This window comes from Coffea eugenioides, chromosome 8 (assembly GCF_003713205.1).
Source record: "Coffea eugenioides isolate CCC68of chromosome 8, Ceug_1.0, whole genome shotgun sequence".
Classification (NCBI taxonomy): Eukaryota; Viridiplantae; Streptophyta; class Magnoliopsida; order Gentianales; family Rubiaceae; genus Coffea; species Coffea eugenioides.
In genome coordinates this window covers 44182626-44210590 of record NC_040042.1, presented here as the reverse complement: position 1 = coordinate 44210590, position 27965 = coordinate 44182626, and the positions used below count along the sequence as shown (strand labels likewise).

The following is a 27965-nucleotide window of genomic DNA, read 5'->3' as shown; positions in this document are numbered from 1 at the left end:
TATCGAAGTAAGCAATTTAATAAACATAAACAGATCGGAGTTACTGTTTTGAATTCACATTTTAACAAGAAAAATGAACTCGATTGTGCTAAGCTTACGCTCACTTCCACTTGCAGCACTTCCTCTGTTCCTTGGATCTCATCCTTTGACATTGTACACTATGTACAGCAGCTATTGCTATGGTTGCAGTTACTAATATCACACCATGTTATTATTCACATCTTTGGGCGGCTCGTTTACCAACAACCTCACCGCAAAAGTTACAGCAGCTCTGAAAAATCAGCCCCTGTAGTCCACTTGAGTGAACCATTATTAGCTATTCTTCAACACAACGCAACTTTGATCTTCCAGCTCTATCTTGTAGATAAAGCCACACCCCAAGCAGAAATGAGAAAATACAGAAAATGAAAAGGCACGCCTTCCCCGGTTCAGAGAGCAACATATCTAAAACAACGTTGCTCTGACAAGGGGAACTGTATGTAGTTATCTGTTACCGTTCATGCAGCCCAAGAGCTTCCAAAGCTTATTCATTCTTCTCATGAATTTGTTAATCTTCCTACAAATAAAACTCTGAAGGCAGATTGAGGAAGAACCGGGCAGGTGAGAGCCCGCATTACGGGACAGACCATATGGAGTTAATGAGGCATTACTACTTCGACCGCTGCTATTCTTTCTAAGGTAGAAGCTTCTTCTACCAGAATCCCCAATTGCATCAAGTTTATTCAAGCCTATACAAGATAAAAACGATTGTATCGGAATCAGATAGCTGGAGAAAGAAATTAAAGATTTTATAATAGACACAACAATCGGTTCTAAGACTCAGAAACATGCGAGCTTGCAAAAGGAAACTGTTGCCTTTGGTATATACTATATTCAGACCCTTGTCGCAACAGTAAAGGCTTACAATGCCACCTGAAGGGACAAATTAGCCTACAGATTTCAAAATTTTGCCCGCTTGTATAAAGATGAAATAAATTCTATCACTTATTTTATGACTTCCATGTAAATCCCAATCCCTGACAATCAAAATTTGCATTGTGGAAGATACTCTTGTTTGTCATTGCATACAACATACAAAAACATCTTTGGTTGAATTAATCTCTCAATAACTTTCAAACATGCTTGTATCCTAGTTTGTTTTTCCCTTTCTGTGACGTCACCCTATTTGGAACAAGTCAAGTACCAAGAAATTAGTGTAGAGAAAAGAAGCATGGGGTCAATATGTTGAACTTACTCTGAAGGCTGAAGTAGGAGTGGTGCAACTCAAAGGTTGTAGTCGCATCTTTATCAAGACGAGGAGTGCGACCTTCTTCACCATATTTGTCGATAACAAGCTTAATTGTCTCCTCCACGCTTGAACCCAATTTGACCATAGCTCGAATTGGTCCAGGGCTTCCCTCAACTGTCACATTAACCACCACCTTGGCATCCTTGCTGTATCCCATTCCCTGCAAACCCAAATTTCTTACTCAATTTAGACATCAAGGTGGTACCCTGGCAACAGTTAAGGCACAGTCCTGCATATTTTCACAGAATTGCATAAAAATTTGACGTGAGCACTAGCCAATTCACATGATTCTACAAATTTCAAGCATCTGAAACAAATCTCATTCTTGCAATCATCAATTAAAGTCATATGGGCTACACGTTGGGATTTCAAAACTGCTCAACCGCCAGAGCATTCGTCAAGAGTCAAAACATATCACCTAATCTTCAAGAATTTGTTCACTGCTTATGATAGATTCACTGTTCAACATATTCTATTTATCGAACGATAGACAGAAATTAAGAAATAATTTTCATTTCACTAATTCGTCCCAATCGAATATCAGAACCCAACTCTGATCGAGGTGAGCCATACCTCACCTTTTGATCTTCTTCTTCATCCCTTTTTTTCTTTGGTCATTTTTGGATATGTAAGTGATGATAGTGCTTATTTCAGTACAAGATGTATTTAACATCCGCATAAGCAATTAAAATATCAACCGCATTAAATGAGTATCATATATTTCATCCAAATCTCAAAAGAAAAAAGGAAGTAAAAATATTCATTCAATAAGCAGAACTATCGGCATAAAATAATGATAAAACACAAACAGCAACGGAAACCAAATTAGCAAACTATTTCTTATATCCAGTGAAATTGATCTTGATACCTCCAAAGATATTCGCGGAGACTGAGGCAACAATATATTGTCCGAAGATGCCGAGAAGATGTCAGCACAAGTCTGAGGTCGGTAAAATACTCCCTCAGCCTCCGGCGAAGCCAAACTCCGTTGACCAAAATGTTCTCCTCCTCCTCCTCCAGCTCTGAATAGAGCCGGCTCCGAATTGCATCTCTTAAAATTCTCAAGCCGCCTCGAAAGCTTGGAAGATCGAGGACGGTGAACTTCAAGACTACTTCTCCTCCGGCGAGTCGCCGGTGCCGGGGACGGGGACGGAGAAGGTGACAGTGAGGGATGCGGTGGTCTGGTTTTAACTCTCCGGTTCACCGGAACTCCTCTCCTGAAATCTCTCTCTGACATAAATCGGATTCACCGCAAGTGTGTGTTGGTAGGTGAAATCTAAGTGCCGTGTAGAAGAGCAAGGACAAAGCAAGCAAGGGAAAGGATGCGAAGAATGGAGAAGAAGGAAAGTTGAAAGTTGGTTAGTGGTTGGTTGTGTGAGCCGGTTACACTCGCTTTCTTGTTACTTCAAGATACGCGGGAGTATTTATGTCTTCCGGCCGGCCAACAAAGCACAAGATTCATGCATGCATTAATGGTAATATGTTCTCATTTCCTATCCTGCCTTGGCCGTATATATATATATATATATATATATATATTCTTGCAAAAACAACCTTCCATTTTTTTGGGAAAAAAAGGTATAGGAAGATTGAAAATTTATAAGCAAGATGTAAGCCTTTACAAATTTGTAAGTGGAGTATATGTGTACTGCTCATAAAATTTAACTTACAAATTTATTACTAAATGATTATATTATCTTCATAACAATGTGTACCGTATTGAATATAAATATGCATTTTAATGAATACAAAATATATATCTGAATTACATTTTGAAATAGACACATGCGCATCTACAGATTTCTTAAAACTTATTTATTACTTATGAATTTTCATTCTTCGTATTCTCTTTTCTATAAAATGCCCTTTCTAAAAAGTTTGACAAAATCTAGTCACTAAAAATATACTCTTTCTTTTATAATTGTGAGGCACGATTATAATTGATATGCTACCTTTAAGTTTACTTTAATTGTAATTTTATGTCCTGCCTAATCCAACTTACATAACATTGATCATTTTGGAGAATTTTCATTGATAGGATAAATGTTTCTTATACTATCAATGCAAAATATTTTTCATTGGCAACCTAAATGCATGTCACATGTGTGAAAAAAAGAGATTCAATTAAAATAAAAATTACGTTTCATATGCTTAAACTTGTTGATATAAAGAAAAGTTTAAATTTACGATGCTAGAAAAATTAATCCATGTAAAATTTATTTGCAAATTTCAAATATGATGATATATTGTGTGTAATCCTATTTTGAGAAAAAAGTAAAAAAAAAAAAAAAAAGAGAGAGAGAGAAGAAGAAGAACATTTGTTTCGGAATTTAAAGCGGATGATATACTACTGTATGTATAACTAGTTTGACAGAAAAGGAAAATGAAAAGTAGAGTGTCCTTTTTTTTTTGGGGGTATGTGTGTGTGAATTGTTGGATTAGTCTTTTGTTTATGCGCGTTGTCAGAAGTTGGTGCGTGAGCTTCCAACGTGTTGAATGAGAGTTGGGGGGTTTGTGTTTGTGGGTGGTCGGTTCATCTGGTGTCAGAGTACTTTGGGGTCTGGACAGTATATTCGTCACCGAGCGGCCAGTACAATGAATTGACTTTGGTAGTTCTTTCAAGTGACATAACGTCATGCCGACATTCACATTTGATATTTGATTGATAGGAGTAATTTTTTGAGAAAACAATTGGACAGAATATTATTTGAAATATTATTTAGAATAATTAATATAATATTTTTTGTGATGTGATGTATATGAGATAAAAAAATAAATAAAAATATGAATTAAAACATATATTTGTGATAAAAGCGAAATTTGTTTGGATTGCTTCATATTTCCCCAATTTTATTTGCTTACATCATCTTTACAATTTCCAATACACCTTTTTATCTTCCCAATATTTTTTTATCTCATATACATCACATCACAAAAAGTGCTACAGTTAAAATATCCCAAATAATTCCAAATAACTTACAATCCAAACAGACCTAATATTTAAAAAAATTTGTTATCCAAACACTCTTGTATCATGGGCTTGTTTGGAACCGAATTTTTTGGCCAAGTTTTTTAGCTATTAGTTTTTTAACAACTTTAACTACAGGAATCCAAAAAAACTTATTAAATTTTATAACCTACACAGTTCAAAATATCTAATACACAAAAAATTTCATCTTTTCTTCTTCTTTCTCCCCCACCCCTATCCACCACACCTTCATCGCCAACCACCCCTCCACCGCCGACCACCACCACCTGCGCCGCTGTTTCCGGCGCCGGCCTACCCCTTTTTTTTTTCCCCCTCCCTCTCCCCCTCCCCCTCTTCTTCCCTCCCCTCCCTGGCCACCCTCCCGCTTCCTTAGCTGCGACCTGGTCGCACGGTACCAGATCGAAGGGGAGGGGAGTAGGAAAGGGGAGGAGAATGGGAGAGGGAGATGGAGAAGAGGGGAGAGAAAAAGCAAAAAAAAAAAAATTGTAGGTGCCATGGCTGCTGGTTCTCTGCTTTGGGAGGGAGAGGGGATGGTGAAGGGGAGTAGAGGGGGAGAGGGGAGCAGAGAGGGAGAAGAGGGGAAGAGAAAAAGAAAAAAAAATTTGGGGAGAGGGGCTGCTGGTTCGTCTGGTACCGCGAGGGAAGAGGGAAGGGGAAGGAAGGAAGAAGAAGAAGAGAGGAAAGAAAAGAAAAAGGAAAGAAAGAAAGAAAAAGAAAAAGAAAAAACATGGTAGGGCCATGGCTGCTGGGAACTGGGAAGGTAGAGGTAACGGGGGAGGGAGAAGGAAGACGAAGAAAAAGAAGAAGAGAGAAAAGAAAAGAAAAAGGAAAGAAAGAAAAAGAAAGAGAAAGAGAAAAAGAAAGAAAAAAAAAAGGAAAAAAAAGTTTTTCACCTTACAAAAACTTCTACAGTGCACTACAGTAAAGTTTTAGACAAACTTCCAAAAAACTCAGGTTTCAAATAAGCCCCATATTTGACACTCTATAAAAAACTTAAAAACAGTCAAAAACTACTCCAATAATATTTTGGAAAGTAAATACGAACAAAATGTATTATAAGTATATTCGGGTAAAAATAACTCGTATTCTTTGTCAAGTTTAGGAAGATATCATGCAGCTCATTATTAAAAGCTACATTGCCCTAAATAAGATGCACCTTTTCACCATCTTGATATTTTTGCAATATGTTTTTTCCTTTTCTATGTGGTTTCAAAATTATAGCTGCACACCATAACTATAAGAGGATAGGCCTTGGTTAAAGTTGGGTTGATGAAACTTGGGCCAGATCATGAAACTTGGGTTAAAGTTTTTGGATATGTCGTACAACGGTGTTTCTGATTTGGTAACCGAATTATAAGGCCCTTCATATTTGGGCCTAGCAAAACTCCGCTCGTTCGGGGTCCATAAGAATAGGGAATAGGGACAGCACTGCAGTTGAAACCGTGGATATAATCTGGCCCATGAAGAAAAGGAGGGTTCACGAAACACCAATTAAAAATTAAAAAGGATAGGCCTTGGTCTCTTCTGTTTTAAGCATAGGCCTCGTTCTCATTTGTTTTATATTATACACAATCTGATTATAAAAAGATAATTAAAATTAATTTTGATAGATTATAGATTATAATTTTTTTTTTTTACTTTTAAAAAATCATCAGATGTACTTTACATTTCGGATCATACCCATAATTAAAACTACTGTGATTTTGCGCCCGAGGTATACCTTGGAATCTAAAATCATTTGATTATTGAGCTAGACCAAATAGGTAAGGCCTAATCGATGTTCCCCAAAACAATTGGCTCCAGTCAAGTCCAAGATCTCAGCATTATAATTTGATCCAGTCCCTAAGCCCATAAAAAATTAAATACTACTCCCTCTATCTATAGATTTAGTCATGTTTGGGGATACGTGCTTTTTTATGTATAGTACACTTCATAAAAAAAAATTTTCTTTTGTTCCACTTTTGCCCTTAATCATGTGCTGGTCAATGTAAAAAGTAAAAAGCAATTCCATCACATTTGTCTTTCTGTATCATTAATGAAGGGTATAAGGAAAATTTTCAGAGTATAAAGTAGTTAGAAATGTCAAATACGATAAATATTTTGAAACAGTCAAAAACGGAAAATATGACACTTTCAATGAGACGGAAGAACTACAAGTTAGCATTAGGTGTCAATAATGGACTTGATTGCAATGAGATAATTTGACCGTAATAAGCCTTTGGGCCGGGAATCAAGAGCGGGGGGAAAGTAAGGGCCTTACAGCAGCAAAGAAGAAAAAACTTCTGCCGAAACAAACAGATTGAAAGAGGCTTGTAATTACGCACTCGTGTAATCGAAAATATTCAACTTATTAAAGTTCCTGCAGCGGATTACATCAATGAAAATGAAGCTCTTATTTGTATTCCACGCTGAAAAGTAAAAGTTCCAGTACCACACCACAATTGGTGAGCCTGTTGAAGCAATCCACTTAGTACATTGTTTTTTTTTGGTTAAATTTCAGAGGCTCGTAAATCAAATCAGCAGCATCTACAATTTCTGCTGAAACGCAATCGGCCGCAACACTTGCAACCTTGGAAATAATATCCAACGCCACCGCCACCACGGCCACCGCTGGTTCCACCATGGCCTCCTCCATCAGGGTACACCACTGCGTATCCACCTTCAGCTTCAAGGTTCTTGGCTTCTTCTTCTACAGCAGCCGCACCTCGGGTGACCATTATAATTACAGCCAAGGACAAGCAGAAGAAAACTAGTGTTTTGGAAATGGAGCCCATCTTCTTCTTTTCCTTCTTTTTTTTCCTTTTTCCAGAGAATTTTATGTGATGAAAAAGCTGAAATTTAGAAGGATGAGGAAGAAATAAATGTACGCATGCTTATAAATTCAAATTGTGGAGGTCCTGGTCCAGCCCCCACAGTGTTGAAAATTCTAAGGCCTTAGCAGAGAGGATTTTACGTAGCAAAAACAAATTTCTCTTCTTCACCAATGTGATGAGGACATTTCCAAGATTTTGCGTGGAGATATTTGATCATAGCACGTAGCTGGACCTCTTTTTTGCTTTCTTTTCCCAACCCAGGGAGCAGCCTACTACTGTTTCCTACGGAAATGGTGCCAGGGATAATTGGCAACAGGAGTAGCTATATTCGGGAGTGAGTGAAGCAATTAAATCAACAAGACCATTAATTACATCATCTAAAACTCAAGTTTCTCGCATGGCAGGCACGATCAGCCATTTCTTCAATTATGTTAAAGTACTCCCCAAAGATCTAATCAGGAAACAAGCCTCTTCAAAAAGTATTAGGGAGAATACCTATAATGGCCGCCAGAGAGATCTAATAATATGTGTGTAGAAAATTAATCTTGACCTAAAACTTTAAATTAGTATGTCTCGAGTTTTTATCTTTATATTAAATAATTTTTTTTCTTGTTTTAGACTGGCGTCGGATAAGTAACGTATCTAAAAATCTAATAAAGATAAACTATTTCGAAAATTCTAAACTATTCTAACTATCAATTTAGGACTCGATATCTATTTCAAATCTCATTTCAGCCAGAAAAAAAAAATCAAAATTTGATCCTTCCGTCTATTTCTATTAAAGCTAGCGAATCTAATGGTAAAGATGGATCAATTGATCAAAAATCTGATTTTTTTTTTTTTAATTGAGAGGCCAAATTAAAACTTTAAATAGATAAAGTGTCGAAAGTTGATGATTGACCTCTCTCATGAATGGACTCTCCTATCCTATGGAATCCAAGTCCCTCCGTGAACGTCGCGTAACGCAAAGTGATACCTTTGTCAATTACCGCATGGATCCCTCTTCGTCAATTCCAACCGTTTTCATGGTCTAACGCCGCAAAAAGCAAAAAACCGATTGTGTTGTCTTAACCTCGCAGCCAATTGTTTGGAAATCACTGGTTAGGGTGAATACCCCCCTATAGAAGCCCAATCCTTCCAATCCAAGCTTGGTTCTCTTTGCCTTTAGTTTCAGAGATCCCACTATATTTCTGTCTTCCTTTCTTTCTGGCTCATCAAATATTTGCATACCTTTCTGATGTTATTAACCCAGTTATGATGAAATAACAGATCAGCATACCGGATTGAATTAAACCTGATAAGATAGCAACATTTGTAAAGAATCAATTATTTGAGTTGATTGCTTCATTGATTTGATGAGATCAAGTCCTCTGTAAGTTGCATAGTAGAGTAAAAGGAGAACTGCAACATGAGCGAGTGTGATTATTCAAACTTTTGGGGAAGGAAAGATTTAGGTGCAATTGCATGCAAATAGCAACTACAACCGCACCATACAGTCAGTAGACTGCCATGAATCAGATATATATATATAGTAGTCCAATTGAATTTGGATGTTGATCTCAAATTTGATATCAGCGACCCAAATTATGCCGAGCTGCTCTAGTTCATTTTCGAACAATCAAGATATGAGATTATCAGTCAAGTTTGAGTCGGGTTCTTTTAGCTGCACGGTTGGTTGCACTTGCACCTGCAACTGCGAAGTTGCCCTCAATCCTAGCTCTCGGAATCAGGAACAGGAGGAGTAGACTACAAGGAGGGGAAACTGGAAAGAGAAAAGGTTAAAAGAAATACGAGAAAATTTCGAGGAGCCAAAGCAGGAAGGAGATAGGACAAAAAATATAAAGGGCAAAAGGTTCTCTCATCTCATCTCATCTCATCAAGGGGTCAACATTCTACATGATTAGACTTCTGCAAGAATCACATCACCATTGCCCACAAACAAAAACTCGATCATGTGACGGGACCCTCGACTTCTTCATAGATTACTAGGATTTTGGTCCACAACCATGATTTTACAGATCTTTGATCGTATCTGGACATTCTCCTTTTGGTCGTCATCGCCACCCAATTGGGTTCTGGGCTATCTCTCTGTGCAATGTGTACTCCATAGTGCAAACTGCAGAAATGTTTTCCTATTCAAAGTCTTTCTTCTTAGCCTAAAGAGGCTTTTCCACTGCTACTTTACATCATTGGATCGCAGTTCACTTTGCCATGCCAAAAGGTCTCCCCTGCAAGGTGCCCTTCTTTCGTCATGTCTCCATCACAAAATGCCATCGAGACAACTCAGGAGAAAGTATTTTGTTACACCGTCACCAGATGAACAAGCATGAGGGTCTGGCATTATGTCAAGCAATATCGAACATAATGCACCTTTTTTTTAATAAATTGGTGGTACCTCTAAATATGGAAACCAAAACAACATCGTGAAGGGCAATCAATGAAGAAAATCTCAACTAGGCAGAGCAATTCGAGAAAATTTAAGTAAGCTAATTGATTTTTAACATTTGAAGCTTCACTCTTTTCTCTATTTTTTTTTCATTAATCGGTTTGTTTGACTAAGAGGGGTCCAACGGGTACTGTTTAAAAGGGTTTCAGGTGTCTTTTTTTTTTTTCTTTCTTTTGAAAAAATGTCTAAATGCAGGGACGCCATAATTGTAATTACGTATATTCACGTAGCATAATTTTGACGTGCACCCTTTTCAAAAAAATCCTCTACTAGTTAAGAAACACTTGGATTGATAGCTTGAATGTACGGTAATTCCATTAGAAATTCTTTAGTTTTGTCAAACCATTTGGAAATTCAAACAAAGTATTATAAATGAAGAATTTGTTATCTTCTTAATTAAACCTGAAGAAAAATCATTTATTTAAAGTACTTCTTGTAGGTTGTCAAGCAAAACAAGATTGGTTGTTCACTTGAAAGAGAGCACTTCGAACTAAAAATCAAATGGTGCATCTTACTTTTTGGGGAGGATCTATAAGCTGTATAATTGATAGAAAAACAAAACCAACTTTGCGGAATGTGGATAACCACAAATGACTTGTGAATTGCCATATATGATCACATTTTGTATCCATGGCAGCAGGCATTAGCAATGATCAGAAGTCGATGTGTGGGACTCCTCTTGCACATATTTCCGTTTAAAAGCTGATTATTGATCATTCTTCGCAGTAGAGTCAATAAAAGCTGCTTTGGTAATTAGTAGTAGTGACACATCTTTTGTTCACTTTTTACAATTTTTCTTTCAGGCCTTTGAGGAGCCTGGCCAAACGATATATGAGGGTTTGATAGAATTATGATGGTTCTTCTTGTATCCGAAAGTCTAAACCCATATGGAAATTTCAGTTTAGGTTTTGAACTTTACTTATGTGACTTTTCTTAATTGCAAGCATGAATTAGAATTGATAAGTATAACTGGATAAGCCATAATTAATGGGTGTTCAACATGGCATAATGGTTATCCATAAAGAGAACTAAGCGTGGTAAAATGAGCACGAGTTTCACTTAGTTCATCAATTCTTTATGCTAATGATTCTACCACAACTGCTTTCTATCGTATCGTATGACAGAAATTTAACCTGTACAGGCTCCAAATCCCATTATCTAATCAAGAGCCTGTTTGGAGTTGCGATGATAGTTTATGAAAAATACTTCATCAATAGAGATTTTAATAAAAACACTTATTAAGTGTTTAATAAGTGACTTTTAGTATATTGTTTAGATATATAGTTCAATAAGTAATTATTGTATTGAGTAATGTATAATTTAAAATTTTTTAAATATATTTATCTCTTTATTTAGTTCATAATATAGAATAAAATAATCAAATTTAATATTTTATTTTTTAAAACACCAAAGCTATTATAAAAGCACCATATTTGAACTTTTGCTAAAAACGTTTTTAAAACCAAAAACTCTATTCATAATTTTATGGAATGGTGTTCATCAAACGCCTCGAATGTACTTTTAACACCCAAAAGTGTTTTTTTTTTATTTTATTTTATCAAAAGCACTACAATTTCAAAACGGGGCCTAAGTTTCCAACGTCTGTGACTAGAGCATCATCTCACTTGTCAAGTTCTTGTAGTGTTCTATTAAGTGAAAATTGATATGCACTAACATTAAGCAATATTTACAAGGCATTTCCATGAGGATCTAAAGAAAATTAGTCAATATCATAATTTTTTTTAAATCTCATTTAGGTAAACTGACCTCAAAAAGTAGGTCTATTCTTGATGCTCAATATTTCTCATTTCAACCTTAAGATCCAAAAACTGATCATGGCACAGTAGCTCGCTGATAGGAAAAGTAAAAGCCAAATCCAATATACGTACGTGCAGTTGGAGGCCAAAAGTTAAACCTGCACTACGATTAAGTCAAAAGAGATTTAAGACGAAGACAATTAGACAAATGATGAGATTGATGTGAGTGAATTAGCATGTGATTATGATTAAAAAAGTACAAATAGCCCATGAAACCACAAAAAAAAAAAAAAAAAAAAAAAAAGCAAATTGTAACCGGTTCAATTGTGGGGACTTGATGATTCTAAAAGATTGTAGTAAGTTGGAGCATGCCTGGTCTGAAAAGGTGGAAATTTTCCTTTGATTTATCTTAAGATCCTTTTCTTGCATTTGGCACAAAAATGCCAATATTGTAATATTTTTATACCTGACGTGGGCCAAAAAAAAAAATATATGTCTATCAAAAGGGAAGCTGTAGGTCACAAATGAATCACATGTTGATGTTCATCATTACTCATTCCCATTCTTGGAGATACATTTTGTGAATAATTCAAAAAAATTAAAAAAACAAAGAAAGAATTTTTTTTGACAGAAATTATGAAGGAAGCACATAGATTTATGGTCATGATTGAAGGCTCCAGGAATGTGGTCCAATTGGAAACCGTATATTTCGCGGATGTTTGCAAATAATTGGTTTAATATCCAAAATCATGTGATGATAATTCTTAAATACTCTATTCTAAGTCAAATATTACATGTCAACCTAACCTCTACGCAAGAATATCAAAAGGGCAGTTCATTTGGAGAATAGCTAATCCATATTAGCCAATTTGGCTTCCCTACGTTTTGTTACGAATTGGTGATCAAACCAGAAAATGAACAGCAAATGGTTGAAATAGAAAACCACAAAATATGTCTACGTAGAGCTTCAAAGCATCATATTGGGACCTTCTCAAATATGATGAGGTTGTGGTCCTCAAAACATTCCAGAAAATTCAACACCAAGAAGGTTTAGGTGAAGAGCCGCCTGTTGTGCAAATCCGCTGTAATTCTTCTCACTTTGCCATTCATGAAACATAATCCTCAATCCTCATTGAACTCGACAGTTGGTGGATCATCAAACTTATGATGAACATCAACTTTCGTGCAAAAACCAACACATGATTAGCCAAGCACTTGGCTAGTTGGCTGCCTGCACATTTGAGTCTGGGGCAATGAACACACGAAAAGAAAATTTTTTTCGTTTTTTAGTAAACACATTTTTTAATTATCTTTTTATTTCACATACATCAAATCGCTGCAATATATTTTTCTACAAAAACTCTTAAAAATGGCAATCCTAACAGTAAAGTCACTCCAAAAGTCGAAAGGCATAACCCAATTCTTGAACCTTGTGTCGGTCACAAGATCCAAATATATCATATCTATCGTTTCCGACGGACTCAAATTTTGTAGATATGTCTAAGGTACAACCGTCAGGTTTAACATTTTGTCATTTTCTCTGTAACAAGATTCTATGAACTTTAGACATGCGTGTAGAAGTATCAGTAGAGATTTCTTTTTTTTTAAAAAAAAAGAAAAAAGTTTTAGTAGTTTTGGTTCCGATCATTACTATGATTTCTAAGATCATCATTCACAAATACTGTAGTTAGTTCTCACGTTAACATTTTTATGTTACGTGTAAGTGAAAAGTTTCGAATTTGAAACCTTTTAATTACACTCCCTCTCCTTATTGTATTCAATCCATCCTTCCCCGTCCTCACGTTAACATCAGACAGGAGTTTCAAGTAACATCTTGTTATTATATATCAATATCTACTACTAATGGACGTTTTATAAATCTTAAAAAATTCTGAGCCTAGAAATTGAATAAACAGAAAATTCAGTGTATAATTGCCTCAGATCTATGGTACTAGATATGGACAAAGACTTTGTGTAGGATGTTCGTATATATTTACCTTGCATATATTGTGACATGTATAACGAAATGTTCAGATATAATTACCTTGCATATATTGAGGCATTTCTAACGAAATATTTTAAAAATCTTCACTTTTTGCTGAAATTTAACAAGCATGATCCTTATGAGAATATATATAAATTTTCTAAAGTTTTTGTAGAAAATGTATTGTAGCGATTTGATATATGAGAGATAAAAAGGTGATTGAAAAATGTGTTCACGAGAAATATAGAATTTTTTTTTTAATAGAAAAACCCTTTCCAAACAAGGTTAGTAGTTTCATAGGACTCTTGTCTTGGAACATGATTGTAGCGGTAAACTCTAAAGAGATGACAATCAGTCCACACATTACTTAAAAGATGACAATAATGTCAATTCAAAACTACAGAATTTCTTAGTTTGTAGCACAAGAACCCACCACGCAAAGCAGTCAATCCGATAATGGTCATATGGGGGGAAAAAAAATCCCAACCTAACACCATAATTGCTGCAAAATTTTGTTTTCTACTATATTCTACTTCTGGTGCACTGATATTTACCTGCGGGTTTAAGCTTTGTCCTATTGTTTTCATAAAGTGAGTTGGTGCCCACCCCCTTGATTTATAGGCATCTTTTTGCTTCTATTGTTCTCCACGTACTCACAATTTCACTATCCTCACTTCATGCTCCAACAAAATATTTGCTTGAATTGAAACTTCCACAGGAAATGAAAGCCCAAAACTTATGTTCCAGAGAACCTTCATTACAGTAACCTACTTATAATCATGCACCTGTCCTTGTGTTGAAATTTAAGAAATCACTTCCCACCTTTGATTGGACGAAGGACAGAGAATTTTACATGCGTTGATGGTTAAGTAAAAGAAAAGAGTTTTTTCTTTTTCTTTTTTTTTTTTTGCTTGTTGAAAGTTTTTGAGGGACAGAAAAGAATAGAAACCAAATAATTTGGACTGATGTACAATTCGAAACGTTTTTTGACCAGACGTGGGTGGAAAAAAAAGAAAAATTTAGAAAAACCCTATGAAGTTTTTTATGCTCATTTTGTCCTTACATATCTATTAGACAGATATTTACTGGTATATATACCCAAAATCACTCTAGTTTTTTTGCAACTTCAACTCTCAAACCACATTTGGTTTTTTTTTTTTTTTGGCCTTTTGCTCTTTTCTACCCCAAACTAGGCATCAGTTTCCCAGCCATCCTTTCGCCTAGAAGGGAAAACCGAATATTCCCTTCTCCGGTTTCACAGTATTGCAGTTCAGTCATCGGTGTTGAGCGTTCTCTCTCTTACACGCACAACACACAGTCGATCACTGACTCAGCCACCATCTTCACCACTCCACACCGTTTGAATATTCTCCCTAAGCTGCTTTTCCCGCATATTTTAACCAACACCCCCCGACACTACAAACAAACCAACGAAACAAAAAACAAAACACTTCCCAGTTCCTCCCTATCCCCCCAATCCCAGACTACACAGCTCACCCCCGCTATTTAATAGTAGTAGTGTTCGCCCCACCTCAGCACCGAGACATTTACCCCTCTTGGTCAACCCATTTCCTCACTCTCCCCGCCACCCTACATCGAATAATGTTGCCATACACTTACATCCACGAGGCGGAAGCCGCCTTAGGCCGAGGCCTAACGGCAGCGGAGACCCTTTGGTTCAACTATTCCGCCAACAAATCCGATTACTTTCTATATTGCCACAACATCATTTTCCTCTTCCTTATTTTCTTACTTGTCCCTCTTTACTATCTGATTCTTGAATTCTTCTTCAGAAATTCTGTCCAGCCTTACAAAATTCAGCCCAAAGTCAAGCTCTCCCTCTCTGATTACTTCAACTGCTACAAATCTGTCATGCGCATGTTCGTCATTGTTGTCGGCCCTCTTCAACTTCTCTCCTATCCCTCTATTAAGGTGCTTTTCCCTCTACCCTTTTCATCTTTTTCTTAGTTTTTTTGCAATGAGTTTCACAATGCAGGGAATCTGTGATTGCTCTCTGGGTTCAAGAATCCAATTGGTATGATGATTATTTGCTCTCTGATGGAGGGATTCTTGTGAATTTGGGAATGGGGATGGTGAAGATCGAGTTTCTTTTTTTTTTTTTTTGTTGCTAAGACGAGAAACACTGAACCCTTAACTACCATTAGACTATGTCTGATTCATTGGATGATCCTTCGATGTTTTCTATGCTTGGTTGTTCTCGATGTATGCAGACTTTGAACTGAACTTATTCTTTTTTTGTGTCTCAATAGATGATTGGGATAAGGACTAGCTTGCCGTTGCCATCGGTTTGGGAAATATTAGCTCAATTGACGATGTATTTTATGATAGAAGACTATACCAACTATTGGATCCACAGATTCTTGCATTGCAAGTGGGGTTATGAGAAAATTCACAAGGTTCACCACGAGTACACTGCGCCGATTGGATTTGCGGCGCCGTATGCTCATTGGGCGGAGGTTTTGATCCTCGGGATCCCAGCTTTCCTAGGGCCGTCCCTGGTCCCAGGGCATATGATTACATTTTGGTTGTGGATCGCGTTGAGGCAGATTGAGGCCATTGAGACTCACAGTGGGTAATGCACGCATGCTCTCTTCTTACTTACCTTTGCTACTGTGCTAGAAAGTTAATTTCTTTTTCACTTTTGAGCTTTGGTTGATTAAGGGTCATTATCGTTGTTGATTTTATTGGCTAATTTGACCATAATGATGTGTTAACAGCGTGCTATGGTCACTTTCTTTTTAACTGTTTGCTTTTGAGGATTAGAACTTATCCGTGTAAAGTAAATGTGAATTGGTGGGATCATTGACAATGAACTGAACTTTTTGCCTAGAGGAGAAGGATTCTGATTTTTTAAGGTGTCTTCTTTTTGTTCTCTATTTTATGAACCCTAGCTGCAACATCTTTCCCTTTTTTTTCTGATTTTTCTTTTCACTTCCCTTTTCAAGGGTCTCTTTAGCCTTTTCTTTTCTCTGGATTGATTGTTCAGTGAAATCGTGAATTAAATCTAAACATCAAAATAAATTAGTTGCATCATGGACTCACCCACTCGAGGATTGCACTGTCTGGTTTCAAGTTGCATCATGGGCTTGTCCACTTGAGCAGTGCAGTGTTGCAAAATCTATAAAAATTATTTCTCTTAGACAAATTTATGCGTGTAATAGAGCATTAACTTTTTAGTGTTCTATTTGGCAAAACTTGAGTGCAAATAGGAATTCAAGATGTCATGCATACACTTCTTGGTGTTTTTGTATATCCTCCACAATTCTCTATGATAATTTATGACTGATCTTGGTGCAGAAGTTCTTCATTCTTTTTATTTGATGCCTTAGTATGCAGTTTTTCTAAAGTGGAAAAATGTTGCAATCACCTTAATGTAGGATATGTTGTGATTGCATATTAAAGTGCTCTTACTATTACTCTGGCCCACATTTTTGCCTTGTGCTCGTCAATGGTAGATCAATCTTGGTTTTTGAATCTATACAATTGAATGCTTTAGCATGTATAAGATCAATGGACCACCTTTGGCATCAATATACATGAGGATGCAATGTGGAATAGGTGCCAAAAAAGACCCTAGTTTTCTGAAACAAACATTTAAGAAACGGGACAATCTTTTTTTTTTTTTTGAAACTGGGCAATCATATATACAGATGATGCTTTGAATTCTTTTTCATATGTACAGGCTAATCTTCATACGGTTTTCTCTACTTGGACTTAATCAACTTGTTTTGAATCTAAAAGCTACAGATGAATTTCTTAGAAGTTAGGCGGTGGTGCTTCAAGTTACTCACCTGGAATAAATTAAAAGATGTACTAAGGTAGTGTTAAGATCTATGTTAAGAAGAACAGCATGTAATAATTTGAACCCAGTTGAGACAGAGAAGAGGTTAAACAACAGAAAATGTGCTTCTAATAACTTATGAACTGCATATTAGCCTTTGAAGGAACCATGATGCTTAAAGGTTTTTCAGTGCAGTAAATTTTCATTCACTTAATTTGCATAGAATGACTGTTTCCTTATCACAGTTTTGATTAATAACATATGTTTTGATTTGGTGAAATGAGAATCTAAGTAGATGAATTTTGTATCTAATGTATGCCTTTGAAGACCTATACTAAAGTTATAATTGGATTGACATAACTTTTGATGTCAGGATTTGCTACTGTAAGGAGTCTATTATCACTTCAAGAAAAAGAAATTGAGATGAATACATGCTTTCAGTCATTTTTTTAATACTTGTTCTCCATCTTCCTGGTGAGGGAGACAAGCATGATTTATGTGATCACATGGACTACAATGCTCTAAAATTTACATGGATTACACCAAGCATTGAACTGTTATACTCGATTAACTTACTTGTCTTGGAGTGGCTACACATAATGTATCTTCAAGCCTTCATGACTGGAAGAGTCCTCAGGGCATGACTACATTGCATATGTTATATATGTTTAATTAGTGCAAGACAATATCTTGGATGATTTATCAGTTTTGACAAGTTATTCCGTTTCCGACTACAGTTATGGGCTTTTTCTTGTATAATTAGTACTTTGGGATGTGCATCCTATTCTGCAAATGCTGCTTTACATATCCTGTTGCGTATGCTTAGATTAATTTTACCTAGAAAAGGCTCCTAGGTATCACCCACGGCATGTCTTATAACTTATTTTCATCACAAAATTTTTATGCAGGTATGACCTCCCCTGGACTCCTACGAAGTATATACCCTTCTATGGTGGTTCAGACTACCATGACTACCATCACTATGTCGGTGGCCTAAGCCAAAGCAATTTTGCTTCAGTTTTCACCTACTGTGATTACATTTATGGGACAGACAAGGTGATTCTAGAATTCAATTGACCTCATTAGGATTATTTTTCATTGATCCAGATTTGTTGTATTTTAACACCATAATACTCCTTTGCTTTTCTTCAATAGGGATACCGCTATCAGAAGAAAGTCCTCCAGCAGGTAATTGGTCAATTTTCTTTCTTGGCCTATTCCATGTAGCATGTATTGAAATGGTCTTTGGGTCCATACTCAAAAAAATTGCCTAGAGATTTGGTGTAGCTATCTTTCTACATTATCCTGTGATCCTTGGGCATAAAGTCTAGAAGTGCTGATATCATTGTGGAGAGTAGGTTTTCCGTATTAGCTTGAAGATGAGTCAGCGAATTGCTACTTATATTAATCTTTTAAAGTGACAATATGTGTTAATTTGTTTTTCCAGCACTTATTGCCTCTGTGTCTAAGTTATTCTCATCATGGTTCTTAATAAGCATTGGTGCATTTTCTTTTGGTTACACTCTAAGAATCACCCTGGTTTATATTCATCTGGTTAATTGCTATTGGTCGGATGTCTAGTTTGACAGGATTCTTTGTTCATGTTGTTCAGCTACGAGATGGATTGGGAAATGATGGTGACCAATATGGAGTCCCCTTCGACACCTCTTCAGAAAGTCTGAAAGTTGACTGACTAGTTATGGGATATCAGAGTAGCAGAAAAGCCCTTCTAGCAATGTTTTCCTTTTCCAGTATGCATTCTGTTAGTCCCTAGTATTTAAAGCCTAAGCTTTTGAGGTGACCTCATCCATTGTTTTCGCAGTACTGAATCTACTGAAAGACTAGATGGTTCACTGTTTCTGAAGGGCGGATTGAGTAACCTTCCGAATTGTGATCTTTGTATAGCCTAGTTTGTCCCTTTCTTTCTGTTTCTGCTTTCCCTCAACATGATTCTAGTGGCGCATTAGGTTTAGTTCTCTGGTGCATGAACTTTGTTATGGTGCAGTAACTTCTTATCTAAATCTATGCTGGCCAAGCAACATTGCATTCGTTTAGGGTGTTTGCTCATGTAATGTACAAAATATGCCATTCTGGTCTTAGAATGTGCTAGCTCCTCCTTCTCAAAGGATGTTTTAACATCCTTCATCGCTGCGAAATTTCCCCTATTTTGCCTCTGAAGGCATTCTTGATCCGGTGTGAAGAGAAATATGACACATAAAGGAAACGAAGAGTGTACTGATATCAAAATCAAATTTAAACAAATGCCAAGAGAGATCTGGCATTATGCACTGCGCGTTGCAGAAGTAGTAAAAGTCTGAATCTGTTACCATATGTTACCTCGTCAATAGTTGTAGAAAGGACAAAGGCCCCTGCTGAGGGTGGTAGTTTTCTTTTCCATTTGAGGCCAACTGATCTGGACGAACTCTTATTCCTCTTGCTAAAGGATATGCTGGATGAAGGGCACAACGCAAGAAGCCCGTCTAGCTCAGTCGGTAGAGCGCAAGGCTCTTAACCTTGTGGTCGTGGGTTCGAGCCCCACGGTGGGCGTCTCTGTTTTTTGTTACGGAGAACCGCTGAAGGTGTTGGTAATAAAACCGACTAGTCCTAACTCCTATCATCCTATGTATGTAGTTGAACAGAAGATGCGCCATTCGATCTTGAGAATTGCGTGCAATTGCTCCACTTCTCCTTTTTCAGTGCCAAAAGTAAAATTACTGTTGTACTAGTAGCAGTAATCTACTCTTTAACATCCAGCCCCTCCCTCCCCTTGAAAACAGTGGCGACTACTTGAATTTAATACATGCAGGACAGCAATATAAATGGATGTTTCTCGGAAATAGGGCAAGCCATTTTTCCCATATGCTAATGCTTAGTACGAACAACGAAGACCCTTCAAACTATTGTGTAAGGAATAAAAGAGTAAAACAACAGGGTACAACATGGGCTTGCATTATTATTCAATGGGTCCTTTGCTTGAACTTAATAGAGGAGTATTTTTGCCCAATTTGTTGATGCATGTAAATCTACAGATGCCCCCTTAACTTCATTTGGCTTGAAAGCTCTCACATTTTCCACTTTGAATTTTCCCTTGTTGCTTTCATTTTACCCAGCTTTTACAGCACTGGTGATCCTCGCCCTTATTATTGTTTTTCTTTTTAAAAAAATAAAAATGTATAGCGTCATGTATTATGGATATCCATTGGGCCTTCAATAAACTTGAAGTGCTTCACGGGTTCAAAATTTTTAAAGTTCCATGCAGACCCTGTTTGTGAACTGCGTATTGGTTTTACACTTTCCAGCTTGACCCCAGTCATGTCGCCCAAACAGTATGAAGTGCATGTGTGGAGTTGGTTAAAGGAGAAAACTTTTTCAGTTTTTTTTCTTGAATTAAGAAACACCGATGGAACATATTATTGATTCTTATATTATCTCAAGGATGTGTCATTAAAAAAAAATTCTAAAAATTTACCATGTTTTGAGAGTTTTTCAAATAGGCCGATGAATATTTTACATTGCTCTTTTGCCTTCTCTTACTCTACTTTCCATTTTGATAGCTCAGAAAAAGGCAAAATACAAAAAATATTGAATTTTCTAACAATTTAAAGGGGATACAAGGAAGCTCCTTGTATTCTTTTGAGCTAATGTAGAACTGAAAAGGGACAAAAGTCCCTCCTTGAATAGATAAGGGGTTCGAAACCCCTTACTTGCACTTCCCATCGAGAATTTCTTGAAATATTTTCGAAGATAGTATAGTTCCTTCCGAATTTTCAATAACTTAGTTGGGTCCATCTCCATCCCCCTCCCCCCTCTCCCCTAGTATAGGATCAATTGTAAAAGTATTGTACTAAAAAAAAAGGGGATTGCAAAAAGCTAAAAGGAGAGTAAGAAAATTATTAACCCTCAGACGTTTGTGTTACTACTATTTATTGACTTTAGTGTACATTTGTACTCCTCTTCTGTCAGCCACGACCCAAACAGACTTTAATAAGATTCTCGGCAGAAAATATATATGCTGCAACTTTAAAAAGTGTATGTTGACATGCTGATGTTTCTCAGCCCAAATGCGTGAATCAAATCAAAAGTATATGGTCAATTTTGGAGGTCAGGGGTTGGAGCTCAGAGAATTTAAGTAGCAAAAATATTTGTAAGTAATAGATCTGCAGTTAACATTTAATAATTCATGAATCAAGTGACATCAAAGTGATGCCCAGGTGGAATTTTAAACGTCAATGCTACTTCTTAGCTGACAAGTTAAAATGCAATAATAATATGTTAGCATGGAGCAGTAAAATCACGAACTTTGATCAAGCCAACCGGTCATAATCCTACAACAAACTTCAGCTTTCCGTGTTTTTGCTCATTCACCGGTCCATTCTGATTGTCCTTTGTTTGTAACTTTTCTAAAAGGCTAGAACTAAAGATTAGGCTCTTTTTTGGTTGTTTCCTGGACTGAATTGCCTTCTTTTCCCCGAGCATCTTAGGGGGAATGTTGCCATCTCAGTCTTTACCATACACATACGTACGCCAGATATCTGTAATAGCTGATCCTTATTGTTGACCTAGAATCATACCCCATGAATGATGGAGGGTAAACGGTAGTGTTTTTCATTTGCACATCTTATGAACTTTCTTTTTTGGGTAGAAATGATTAACTGCGAGGCTGAGTCGATGATTTGTTCGAGTGAAAACAGATGCAATGGATTCTAAGATGAAAGACAAAGATGGTTAACCTTTTTTATACTCGGGTTAGATTTGATAATCTTCCTTCCCATTCTCTATTCTTGATTTGTCCTTCATCATATTCTTTTCTTAGAAAAACAAGAAAGTTGAGGTTCAGACTTCTTTAAAGGGGTTAGTGACATGCAAGTCAGCAATACTTTTGACTTCATATTAATTATAGATCTTCTGTTTTACTGGTTTAGTGATTTTTTTTTCAACGGACTGGTCCATATTTCGTAGCTGAATTGCCCACATCACATGAGGATGATTCAATTCGAATCAATAATATGTCGTTTTCTCTTCGTTTTGGCCCATTGAGGAGTTTAGAATTATTTGACTTAGGATTGCAGGTATTTTTGGATAGAGGGTGGAGAATAAAATCTATTGGGCACTTTTTCTAAACTTTCTTCCCACCTAGAATTTGACTACAAAAAATAAAGTTTTGCCAGCCATTTAACAATGAATTAGTGGCTAAGTTGAAAATATATATATATAGGCAGCATCTCTAGTAATGGAGTAATTGAGGAACCACCACTAAAATAGGTGCCAAATTCCTTCTTAATGCATGCAACAATACATAGCTTATGAACTGTCCACAATAAATGTTAGAAAAAAAAATAAAAATCCATATATAATGAGGATGGATAAGTGCTTCAATTCCATAGTTATACATATGTGGTTGCACGAGGAGGGTAATGTTTGCTCAATTGCAGAGAGAAAAATGGTAGGGCAAAAACAAAGTTCTGCAAAGGAATTCCAAAACTAAAAAATTTCTTGTAAGCACTAAAATCTGACAATGACAAGTGTGTGAAAGTTCATTTTATCTAAATTGTCAAACCCTTTGACATCAATCACCCTTCTCATCTTTCATGGCAGGAAATAATAATGTACTTCAATTACAATTTGCCAAAAGTTTGGAGGTTTTAATTAATTTATTGTTCTGTTCTGAGGCAGATATGTTCTCGTATAATACAGCTATAAATTCAGTCAATACAGAATTAATAGCGATGGTAAGTAGTAACGAACTAATTACTCTTTTAATTTAGATGTACGAATTTTGGTTAAAGAACCTATCTTAAATTTTTTTTTTTTTTTGGCTGGAGAAAAGGGACCACTTGAATAAAGAAGAATTTGAAACTAAGCACAACAAGATCAATGCAATCTTTGTCTAATTTTCTCTTCTCCATAGCAACAATTAAAACGTAACTCGTATTTTTATTGGCTCAAGTGATTGTCACCCTCTTTAATCTACGATCTTTTGATTCCGCCATTGATATAATATAATAGTAGTATATTGCTACTCACCAAAAAGTAAAAACCCACAACGAGAGAAAAGTGAGGCGTTGTGAAATGATAAAAAAAAGTTTAATGCGCTGATGGAAGAGGAAGCCTGTGCAGTGATATCCCCAATTCCAATTCCGATTCCAATTCCAATTCCATTGCTTTATAAAAACAGATGAATATTTTGATTGCACTATGATTTTGATGATACAGACAAACCCATTAAAAATTTTTGCACAATAATAAATCAAATGCTGTTTAATCATGTGGAGCCTTAGGTGTTGGGAGAAAGAATAATCTTTAATTATTTGCCAGAATACCATATGATGGTTTCCCGTGCGTTGATATCAAACTCAAAAAAAAATGGGAAAAAAAAGAACTGTAGAAAGCATCACTCTCTCATGTGTGGGTGTGCATGTAATAAGGCAAAAGTCCAAAGTAGTCTGTCTGTAATTATTAATGTATGTCACCAACTCTGCTACTTGTAACATTTGAAAATTCTAAAGCTTGATTGCTAATAGATATGCAGATCCTTTTGAAGAAAAGGGGAGGGGGGGCCTTTCTTTTAAATATGTACTCATCATTTTACATTTTGACGAATTTTGAACGTGTTCTAAATTAGTCAGTCGTGTATGAAAGATTAATTTTAAAAAAATATATATATGATGATGAAGATACAATGACGATGAAAAAATATATTTGTGATGCAAGAAAATAATTATTTTTAATTAATGGTCAATACAGGCACACTAATCTATATCATGCAAACAAAAAAAAATTTCCAAATAATCGCCAAACCAAATTTACATAAATTAACCGAGTAAGAGAACCAACAAATTATCAATAAAGAAATGTACAATTCTATTACATTACTAAAAGTTTCTTTATACACTAATGGACTAATATTTTGTTTTTCTTAATAAACTATATTTTTTTTTTTTTGTTACTATGTCGGGATTTGATGAACATATTATTGTATTATTGTCCAAGAAAAATCACAATGGTGGATTTTAATCAAAGTTCCTTTGTTTTTCCTTGATGTGTGCCTCTTTGTCTCTTAAGGCCACATGAAGAACAAGGCAAATAAACAAAAAAGAAAGCTCAAACAAAGCTTAGAACAGACAACTTCCCCTAAGATATAAAATTATGCAAAAACGCATTATTTTATGATATATAGCACGAAGAAGAAAATCTGTGAAGTAGGAAAGAGAGAGAGAAACGGACAAACAGCAAAAGGACTTACAGAGACCCACCAGACCTTCATCGTCAAGGCCCACAACAAGACTCCAACAACATAAAAAGAAAAAGGAAAAGTCGAAAGAATTGTTAAAGAGACACCATCAACAACAATTCAACATCCATCTTCCTCAATCGCGTGAACTTCCACCAACACAGCCTCGTCCATTCCATCCTAGGACCATGCATCACTTTATTTTTTTTTTTTCTTGAGCAAATTGCCCGAATAGTCACCGAACTTTTTGAATCATACAGTTATGGTCACTTAACTTTCAAGAATAATGTATTCACTCGCGCTAAATTATTAAGAGTGTAAATTTTGAACCATTTTATTTGTTTTTACGATTAAGGATCGCACCAATCACAAGACGCAACCAAATCTGGATGAAAATAGATTGAATGGTCACACTTTTATTAGTTTAGTAGAAAAATACACGCTCTTAAAAGTTGAGTGGGCAAAACTATACAACCATTTAAAAAGTTCAATGGCTACCTGTCTAATTTACTCTTTTCCTTTTTCCAAGTCTGGTACTGTCATTAATTCAGACGAAAGTGAAAGGGGTATTTCAATTTTAGCATAAAGCCACCAATATAAAGACACGCAAGAATTAATTTGTTCGAGCCATTGTAAGTTAATCTTTTGGGGGTGAAATAACTATAAGCTGATCTGTTCTTTTTTTCTTTTTTTTTTTTGACTTCTCAATCTGTGCCTTAAGTGTATACATGATAAAGCACACCGAAAAAGAGGAAAAGGGTTCATTATAAGATTCTGTCACCATTCCTACCTCCCTAGAATACACTTTTGGAAAATGTAAATTTTAAGCTTTTACAAACAAAAAATAATAATAATTGACAACTAGAAGATCCCATGTTTCTTACCATATTATAAGCCCTTTTTTATTAGTTTCTAAAATTATGGAGAAATACAGATATTGGGTTTGTGGGAGGTTGAAGAAAATAGCATTAAACAAATGTTTTGTAAGCAGCTGATGAACAAAGGGTACGTCGCTAATTACTCCCCATTTGCCTGCAGAGCATAAGAAGAAGAGTAAAATCAAGCATAAGCGGTGGGTCTCTAACTGTCAAGTGATCTGATAATTAAGAAGTTTAAATTTCTATAACACAAGAAGTTGGACTTAATTCAGAAAGAGAAGAACGTAGAGAACACACAGTTAATTGAAATAAATACGTAACATCTTTCAGTAGTGTATCAGACAACCTCCTGGAATTAAACATGTATGGCTAACATTAGGAAATAATACTAAGTCAATTACTTCTTCACCGACAAGGTATACTCCTTCTATGGCAAGTTAAAATCTCAATTCATTATTATTATTCAACTCATAAAAACGTCAACTTTCTAACCAATACGCCATGTTTTGTCAAATACTAAATATTACTGTGCTTAAAAGCTCATACAATTATCTGAAAACTGGAATTTAACCGCTTTCTCTTTACGTTAAATTGCACTTGCACCCTCCGAGCCTCGTTGTAATTACAGAATCCTACCTTCAAGTTTTAAGAATGTGATGACACCCTTCAAAGACCTGGTATGATATCAAGTTTTAACCACTCTCCCATCTAGTTGTTGATTTCAGCATTAAATGTGCATTGAATTTCAAAATTACCATTATGAATACCATTAAGAGGAGAGTCATTGATGACTTAACATGCAGGTGTCAAGATGAGTGACTTTGGCGAAGAATTATAATTGGGCAGTGATGGGTAAAATTGGGTTAATTCATTTATATCCATTTGATAAATAGATCAAAATGAGTCAATCCATTAAAAAAATGGGTATTCATTTATGACTCATTCGAAATTTTACTTTTTTTAAAAAAATTTTCTCACATGTTATTTGATAAGAAGTAATAACATTTTTTTATTATTAGATTGGTAGAGAGTTCAAATTTATCTGCTTAACACCCACTAAAAATTGAGTTTAAATGTATAATTATTTTTACATTGATATAAATATGTGTGCCTAGTCAACTTGCTATCTATCAATTAAATGGGTTTAATTGGATACCCATTTAGATTCATTCAAAATTTCTTGCATATCTATGTCCACTTATTAGTGAATGAGTTTGGAAGAGTCAATATAATTGAATTGTGATTGATACCTCTACTCACACGAACAAAATAATTCAACTAGTTGACTTGGAAAGTAACTTATGTCACTTCTAAAATTTAGAAGAAAGGACTAAGAAATGATATATATATATATATTTGTTTGGATAGTGTATTATTTGAAATATTATTTGGAATAATTACTGTAGCACTTTTTGTGATGTGATGTATGTGAGATAAAAAGGTGATTGGGAATATAAAAAGGTAGGTTGGAAAATGTGTTTGTGATGCAAGCAAAATATTATTTGAAATAATTGAGGTATCCAAACACTCCCGATCGATCAATATTAAACCCTAAGAAAAACTAATTTTACTCTCTATTTATGATTTAATTCTCAGAATTATCATTTGATGTCTTGGTCTTTTTCCGGTCCTCAAGCCAATATTATTTATATATATATGAATAACAAGCTTCATTTATGATGCGTTACTGTTGTGTTTGTGTATGTGTGTGTGTGTGTATATATATATATATATATATATATATTTTTTAAATTATTCAAGAGGGAAGAACTCGAGAGAGCTGAATCAAGAACTTCAATGTCATCTAAACAATGCACCTACAAGTTAAACTAGATCTTGGGACATTGTTTCCCTTTTTCTTTTTGTACTAAAAACAATGGTAATGATCCGACAAGTTCCTTTACCATTATTTCCAAAGCTTCATTCAATCAAATGTAAAAACATCATAGTTCCAAATTACAGAAAATATAAAAGCTCTTTTACCTAGCTTTTCTAACCAAATTTGCTTTTAGAATAAATTTTCAAAATGTATATCAATTCGACCTCTTTAACTGAAAATTTTCAATTGTATGAATTGCAATTTTTATGATTTTTTTTTGTTGAGTTTCTGAATAAAAATCGATTAAGACATGACCCAGTTTATATTTTTATACCACATACATCATAGCCCAAAAAATAGAGTTATACTATTATTTTTCTATAAAAACTCTTCGAAAATGCAATTCAAACAGGCTATACATGGTGACTCGATCACGTAAAATTCTAAATTATAGCACAAGTCTCTAAAACATTTGTTTGGATAGCAAATTATTTCAAATAATATATTTTGTTTACATTATAAAAACATTTCTTAACCCATCTTTTTATATTTTCAACCACCTTTTTATCTCACATACATCACATCACAAAAAGTGCTATAGTAATTATTTCAAATTATATTTTTTTAATTAAGTATAATTTAGATATTAAAATTTCGACGTAAAGAAGTCCAAGTAATATAAATTATCTTTTTCTTTTGCTAATAATAATAAAAAAAAGGAGGACTAGGGTGATGTCAATTACTCCATAGATTTTGTCCACGGGCAGCAACTGAGGAGGAGGAGGAGGTGGAGGAAGGGTTTGGAAGCTTCTATTCATCTTAGACATCTACGGTAAAAAGGCGCGTGCCCTTCTGTTACTTCACTCGTGGAGTAGTAGTGGCAGTACTACTCCTCTACGCTCCTATTACTACTGCTACTACAAAACTAGAAGCTTAGAGTACTATTTTCTTTCTTCGT

At 35.4% G+C, this 27965-nt stretch overlaps 2 protein-coding genes and 1 non-coding gene across 3 annotated transcripts; 2 read left to right on the top strand and 1 right to left on the bottom strand.

Annotated features, from left to right (window-relative positions):
* LOC113781135 (uncharacterized protein At4g22758) lies at positions 1-2665 on the bottom strand. Its single transcript, XM_027326999.1, has 3 exons — positions 2157-2665; positions 1235-1448; positions 1-728 (listed from the first exon to the last, which is right to left on the bottom strand). The coding sequence occupies exons 1-3, from the start codon at positions 2523-2525 to the stop codon at positions 484-486; spliced, it is 828 nt and encodes a 275-aa protein (XP_027182800.1). The 5' UTR covers positions 2526-2665; the 3' UTR covers positions 1-483.
* Positions 2666-14499: 11834 nt separating this feature from the next.
* Positions 14500-19133, top strand: LOC113780939 (methylsterol monooxygenase 1-1-like). Its single transcript, XM_027326727.1, has 5 exons — positions 14500-15209; positions 15548-15870; positions 17988-18135; positions 18235-18267; positions 18692-19133. The coding sequence occupies exons 1-5, from the start codon at positions 14880-14882 to the stop codon at positions 18770-18772; spliced, it is 915 nt and encodes a 304-aa protein (XP_027182528.1). The 5' UTR covers positions 14500-14879; the 3' UTR covers positions 18773-19133.
* A 420-nt stretch (positions 19134-19553) lies between these two features.
* TRNAK-CUU lies at positions 19554-19626 on the top strand. Its single transcript has one exon. It is a non-coding gene; the product is annotated as a tRNA-Lys (tRNA).
* Positions 19627-27965: the final 8339 nt, after the last annotated feature.

Coding starts and splice junctions, on each gene's coding strand:
- LOC113781135 (XM_027326999.1), bottom strand. CDS start 2,525: ATGTCAGAGAGAGATTTCAGGAGAGGAGTTCCGGTGAACCGGAGAGTT. Junction 1,449..2,156: donor CTCCGCGAATATCTTTGGAG/GTATCAAGATCA, acceptor TTGGGTTTGCAG/GGAATGGGATACAGCAAGGA. Junction 729..1,234: donor CTCCTACTTCAGCCTTCAGA/GTAAGTTCAACA, acceptor TATCTTGTATAG/GCTTGAATAAACTTGATGCA.
- LOC113780939 (XM_027326727.1), top strand. CDS start 14,880: ATGTTGCCATACACTTACATCCACGAGGCGGAAGCCGCCTTAGGCCGA. Junction 15,871..17,987: donor GCCATTGAGACTCACAGTGG/GTAATGCACGCA, acceptor ATTTTTATGCAG/GTATGACCTCCCCTGGACTC. Junction 18,268..18,691: donor AGAAGAAAGTCCTCCAGCAG/GTAATTGGTCAA, acceptor CATGTTGTTCAG/CTACGAGATGGATTGGGAAA.